Source organism: Culex pipiens, chromosome 1, assembly GCF_016801865.2.
Source record: "Culex pipiens pallens isolate TS chromosome 1, TS_CPP_V2, whole genome shotgun sequence".
NCBI classification, from domain to species: Eukaryota; Metazoa; Arthropoda; class Insecta; order Diptera; family Culicidae; genus Culex; species Culex pipiens.
The window spans coordinates 38,507,491-38,514,282 of record NC_068937.1 but is presented as its reverse complement, the minus strand read 5'-3'; the positions used below and the strand labels follow the sequence as shown (position 1 = coordinate 38,514,282).

The window sequence follows — 6,792 nt, the reverse complement described above, 5'->3', positions numbered from 1 at the left end:
TTTTCCTCCCCTTTCTGGCACCGCCGTTTGTTGATGGCGGAGAAGGGGGTAGAGTTCAGCTTGTTTTTTTCGCGCGATTTTCCCGCATTTTGTTTATTTACTTATTTGTCTTGTTTCGTCCGGTTTTTCCCAAGCTGTCAATTTTGTTTTGCTTTTCTTATTTCGGAAAGGTGCTTAATTTGCAGTCAAGTCCAAGTCCAAGTCCGAATCCCAAGTCCCAAGTCCCAAGTCGCAAGTCCAAGTTCAAATCAGCAAATATTTAAAACCAAAAACGTTTAGTAACACTTTTAGCTGAATCAATCGCACTTTTTACGCGTTTCGAGCGCGGTGCAGTTCGGTGCAATCTATCGTAGTTTTCAGTATTCCTGCTGATTTTGCACTAATCTCGGTAGAGAGCTTGGGAAACCATATCAGATCGATTTTAATTTCTGCAAAGTTTTTTTTCCAATCCCCGCTGCGTTTCACTTTGGAATGTTTATTCTGAGCGAGCTGGGTGAGCTTACCGCAGGAATTCGATCGATGCTACCGGATTGAGTTTTTCGCAGATTTGTGTGTTTTTTTTTTCATGTTTGAATATTTATTCGGGACACTGATAGATGTGTAGTATGGTGTAGATTTCTGCGATATCACAGCTGTTTGAATTTAAATCATACAACGATGCTTGATTCTTGCATAACTTTAGGCGCAATATTCATAGCAATCTTTCATCAAGATAATATAGAGTGGCAATTTTTCTCCCTCAATCTGAACAGTTCAACTATACTTACATATGTGATACAGGACGACCGTTTTATTGCCCAGATAGCGCTGGAAGGCCTGGTTGGTGGGGGCGAAGATGGTCAGCGCTCGCAGCTTCAGGGCAGCCGATGCAATTGGATTGCGCTCGATAAGGTCGTAAAACTGTTTGTGGGAGAAAAGAAATAAAGAAAAACATTTTTAGAACTGTCGAAAGAAGCGCAAATAATTAGTTTATAATTGATATATTTTATAGCAAAGCTCATCGGGATCAACTCGTATTTGGCTTAAATTGGCAAAAATACTTGAAATCGAAAAAAAGGTCAACTAGTTTTTTTTTCCAAAAAAAATCTCTATTTCTTGTAATCCAACTTTACATCAACCGAATCTATTTGGCATCCAACTATCACCCAACTTGCTTTATCATGTTCCTTTAACCAAAAAACCACCTCCCAAACATCCTGCGGCATACAACCACCGACCCAAGGGGAGAACCACAAATTCGTGTCAAATTACAGCTGTGACTCTTCAATCAGTCCCAATTAGGCTGCGAAAAGGCAAATTGCCTCCATTTGTTCGGTTCCTTGTGTCCTTCTGCGAATCTCTGAATTCGACAGTCGGACGGAAAATACGCGCCCATGTGTCTGGAACAGTTTTTCTTTGCTTCCTTTTTTGAATGAGTCATCTCCTCTCAACCCTTAATGGACTGTCATTTCCCTCGTGCGCTTTCTCTTCCTCTGATAGACCTCTGACGACAGCAAATAAACAGTTGGAGAGGAAAATCTCTGTTCTTTATCTTGATTTTGCCACGGGGAAAGAAATCACCATTGAAAGACGAACGAGTATCTATTTGTCATGAAAGAATCTTTGGAAAAGTTTCTCCCCTAAGGAGAGGAAAAACATCACGTACGCACGAATTTCCCGGCTTTTGTCTCACGAGGTACCGGAAAGAGGAAAATTTACTAGCGCGAATATTTCTTCGCGTGCGCACTTCCAATGTCACTCACATGGTTCTGGTTTTCCGAGGAAATCGCCATGACAGCAGCAGGGGGGAATTCATTTGATTTGTAGCGATTTTTGTCTCACAGCTTGACTTTTCACGGTGAAGCATGGCGTTTCTTCGTGGGGGAGGAACGTACGACATAAATCAGATATTGTTTCTCGCTGCGAGAGTGGTTTTCATGGAAATCCCGTTAGCATTTATCATGGTTGAGGCAGTGGAGGAAAATATGATTATTTGACAGGAAATTTGCTGGAAAAGGAGCTCCTGTTTGCCAAGTGGAATTGCTTTGGCGAAATGAAATGAAATTTATTTCAGCAATGGATTTTATTTAGACAGATATCAAAGGTCTACTTTTCGAAATTGTTTCGAGGAACTTGAACATGATGAAACAAGTTAAATGAAAAAGTCTTCAATGTAATTTTTATCCAAGGTGCAACTTTGTCCAAATTTGGGTTTGTCTCACTATCTGATTATTATTAATCTCGGATTTTTTCTAATTTGTATTTGTCTAACTGACTTGTTTCTATACATCAATCTTTCTGTTTTGTTTTTTTTTCTTTTTTGTCTTTTTTGTCTCTTTTGTCTTTTGTCTCTTTTGTCTTTTTTGTCTTTTTTGTCTTTTTTGTCTTTTTTGTCTTTTTTGTCTTTTTTGTCTTTTTTGTCTTTTTTGTCTTTTTTGTCTTTTTTGTCTTTTTTGTCTTTTTTGTCTTTTTTGTCTTTTTTGTCTTTTTTGTCTTTTTTGTCTTTTTTGTCTTTTTTGTCTTTTTTGTCTTTTTTGTCTTTTTTGTCTTTATTGTCTTTTTTGTCTTTTTTGTCTTTATTGTCTTTATTGTCTTTATTGTCTTTATTGTCTTTTTTGTCTTTTTTGTCTTTTTTGTCTTTTTTGTCTTTTTTGTCTTTTTTGTCTTTTTTGTCTTTTTTGTCTTTTTTGTCTTTTTTGTCTTTTTTGTCTTTTTTGTCATTTTTGTCTTTTTTGTCTTTTTTGTCTTTTTTGTCTTTTTTGTCTTTTTTGTCTTTTTTGTCTTTTTTGTCTTTTTTGTCTTTTTTGTCTTTTTTGTCTTTTTTGTCTTTTTTGTCTTTTTTGTCTTTTTTGTCTTTTTTGTCTTTTTTGTCTTTTTTGTCTTTTTTGTCTTTTTTGTCTTTTTTGTCTTTTTTGTCTTTTTTGTCTTTTTTGTCTTTTTTGTCTTTTTTGTCTTTTTTGTCTTTTTTGTCTTTTTTGTCTTTTTTGTCTTTTTTGTCTTTTTTGTATTTTTTTTATATTTTTTGTCTTTTTTGTCTTTTTTGTCTTTTTTATCTTTTTTATCTTTTTTGTCTTTTTTGTCTTTTTTGTCTTTTTTATCTTTTTTGTCTTTTTTGTCTTTTTTGTATTTTTTTTATATTTTTTGTATTTTTTGTCTTTTTTGTCTTTTTTGTCTTTTTTGTCTTTTTTGTCTTTTTTGTCTTTTTTGTCTTTTTTGTCTTTTTTGTCTTTTTTGTCTTTTTTGTCTTTTTTGTCTTTTTTGTCTTTTTTGTCTTTTTTGTCTTTTTTGTCTCTTTTGTCTTTTTTGTCTTTTTTGTCTTTTTTGTCTTTTTTGTCTTTTTTGTCTTTTTTGTCTTTTTTGTCTTTTTTGTCTTTTTTGTCTTTTTTGTCTTTTTTGTCTTTTTTGTCTTTTTTGTCTTTTTTGTCTTTTTTGTCTTTTTTGTCTTTTTTGTCTTTTTTGTCTTTTTTGTCTTTTTTGTCTTTTTTGTCTTTTTTGTCTTTTTTGTCTTTTTTGTCTTTTTTGTCTTTTTTGTCTTTTTTGTCTTTTTTGTCTTTTTTGTCTTTTTTGTCTTTTTTGTCTTTTTTGTCTTTTTTGTCTTTTTTGTCTTTTTTGTCTTTTTTGTCTTTTTTGTCTTTTTTGTCTTTTTTGTCTTTTTTGTCTTTTTTGTCTTTTTTGTCTTTTTTGTCTTTTTTGTCTTTTTTGTCTTTTTTGTCTGTTTTGTTCTGTTGTTCTGTTGTTCTGTTGTTCTGTTGTTCTGTTGTTCTGTTGTTCTGTTGTTCTGTTGTTTATTGTTCTGTTGTTCTGTTGTCTTGTTTTGCGTTAGTCTTGTTGTGTTGTTATCTTGTTATTTTGATGGCCTTCTTGATCCATTTTTCTCTTAAACTTTCTATTATCTCATTGTCTTTTTTATTGTCTGGTACTCTGACCTTACATGGATTAACTTTTGCTTCTTTGTATCCCCTCTCTCGAAAAAGTAATAACACTAAACTAGCACCACCGGTGCTGCTGGCATAACTTCCCAAACTTTGACACCTGAACACCGGCTTCAACATGGTCGTAACGACCCCGCTACCTGTAAGTCACTGTCTTTACCTTCATCGAACGCAACTTCTCTTCGGCTATGCTACTCCTACTTGACACACAACCTTCTTATCGCACCTCTCAGCTTAATTGAGGATCCTTTTATCACTCGCCGTCGACCCTTAACTTCACCCAACACATGCTCAGCACAACCAAAAAGTCAGCAAAGTGTAACGAAGCAAGAAGGAGGAAAAAAAACGAAGAAAAAAGAAAAATTGCACAAACTTTCCGATCTCGAGCTTCATCTTTTATCCGACTTAATCGACCATTTACACCGAACCGCCACATGACACATCCTTAAGGGAGGGGTGGAAAAAGCAGAAGAGATCCTTTGGGAAAATCGCTGCACCAAAGTGTTTCTTTTTCTTTAACCTTTGTGTGTTGCGAGAAAAAAAATTGCTGAACTTTAAAGCGGGACTTTACTGTTGCGTGGTGCAGTTGGTCGAGATCTAGTAAGCGCTTTCTTACTTCTTTCAAGATGTTTTGTTTTCGGACGAGAACTTGAGATAAAAACCAACGAACCAATGCACCAACAGCAAAGATTTAGGACCTTTCGCATCCGGCTTGTTTCGTTGTGTTTTGAGGTTATTTTTTTTTTTTTTTGTTTTCTGACTAAGGAGGGGATGCAACCCTTGAGAGCTTATTGTTGTTAACTTCCAAAAAATGTGTGTCTTTTTGATTCTTCATAACAAATACGACCTTTGGCATCTTTACCAAGTCAATTTATGGTCGAGAATAGCTAAAAAAAAAATGAAAAAAAATTAAACGTTTAAGGTGAAACGGAACGCTGTTTAGACAATTTCTGTTCAACTTAAATCAATTTTGAACTCAACACATTGCTTGCTATATTTATATTTATCGTCTGCAACAAACACAATTTGTTTAATTGACGGAAATTTTCTTGAAAGGTGCTTTCAAAAACTCGAGTCGTGGAGTCAAGATGGAGCTGCCTTTCCGTTTCACTTAAAGTATCTACAATATTTTCCTCATAACTCTTTGAATGCCAAGCGCGCGGAAAACTCTGTATTTTCTATAGAATATAGCCTTGAAGGGAACATCTCCTTATTTCAATGATAATATGGGATTTTTTGTTTAGGGGAAATATACCCATTTTAATCACACTAAGCCGTTCGACCAATTCTCATCACTTTTGCCGTTTTCCGCTATTAAATCAACATTTTCAGATGTATCAACAATGAAGAGTTGCTTGCTCACTTTTATTTGAGCTATTTATTACTTAGGAACAGTCAAAAAAAACATTATTTAAGCTGAGCAATTCTCTGAGATTTCGGTCATTCGATTTTTTTTGTATTTTTTAATCCGGTTGAAACTTTTTTGGTGCCTTCGGTATGCCCAAAGAAGCCATTTTGCATCATTAGTTTGTCCATATAATTTTCCATACAAATTTGGCAGCTGTCCATACAAAAATGATATGTGAAAATTCAAAAATCTGTATCTTTTGAAGGAATTTTTTGATCGATTTGGTGTCTTCGGCAAAGTTGTAGGTATGGATATGGACTACACTGAAAAAAAATGATACACAGTAAAATTTTTTTTGGTGATTTTTAATTTAACTTTTTGTCACTAAAACTTGATTTGCAAAAAAACACTATTTTTATTTTTTTTTATTTTTTGATATGTTTTAGAGGGCATAAAATGCCAACTTTTCAGAAATTTCCAGAATGGGCAAAAAATCTTTGACCGAGTTATGATTTTTTGAATCAATAGAGATTTTTTCAAAAAATCGAAATATTGGTCGCAAAAATTTTTCAACTTCATTTTTCGATGTAAAATCGAATTTGCAATCAAAAAGTACTTCAGTGAATTTTTGATAAAGTGCACCGTTTTCAAGTTATAGCCATTTTTAGGTAACTTTTTTGAAAATAGTCGCAGTTTTCCATTTTTTAAAATTAGTGCCCATGTTTGCCCAACTTTGAAAAAAATATTTTTGGAAAGCTGAGAAAATTCTCTATATTTTGCTTTTTCGGACTTTGTTGATACGACCCATAGTTGCTGAGTAATTGCTATGCAAAGGTTAAAAAACAGGAATATTGATGTTTTCTAAGTCTCACCCAAACAACCCACCATTTTCTAATGTCGATATCTCAGCAACTATAGGTCCGATTTACAATGTTATAATATGAAACATTCGTGAAATTTTCCGATCTTTTTGAAAAAAATATTTTCAAAAATTTAAAATCAAGACTAACATTTCAAATGGGCGTAATATTGAATGTTTGGCCCGTTTGAAATGTTATTCTTGATTTTAATTTTTTGAAAATATTTTTTTCAAAGAGATCGGAAAATTTCACGAATGTTTCATATTATAACATTGTAAATCGGACCTATAGTTGCTGAGATATCGACATTAGAAAATGGTGGGTTGTTTGGGTGAGACTTAGAAAACATCAATATTCCTGTTTTTTAACCTTTGCATAGCAATTACTCAGCAACTATGGGTCGTATCAACAAAGTCCGAAAAAGCAAAATATAGAGAATTTTCTCAGCTTTCCAAAAATATTTTTTTCAAAGTTGGGCAAACATGGGCACTAATTTTAAAAAATGAAAAACTGCGACTATTTTCAAAAAAGTTACCTAAAAATGACTATAACTTGAAAACGGTGCACTTTATCAAAATTTCACTAAAGTACTTTTTGATTGCAAATTCGATTTTACATCGAAAAATGAAGTTGAAAAATTTTTGCGACCAATATTTCGATATTTTGAAAAAAA

At 33.3% G+C, this 6,792-nt stretch overlaps 1 protein-coding gene across 8 annotated transcripts in view; it reads right to left on the bottom strand.

Annotated features, from left to right (window-relative positions):
* Nucleotides 1-6,792, bottom strand: part of LOC120423869 (fasciclin-1) — a 634,253-nt gene that overhangs the window by 115,095 nt on the left and 512,366 nt on the right. For all 8 annotated transcript variants that reach the window (XM_052706257.1, XM_052706258.1, XM_052706256.1 and 5 more), the window contains exon 3: nt 768-900. In XM_052706257.1, coding sequence (XP_052562217.1) covers nt 768-900 — 133 coding nt within the window. The remainder of the gene's footprint in view (nt 1-767; nt 901-6,792) is intronic.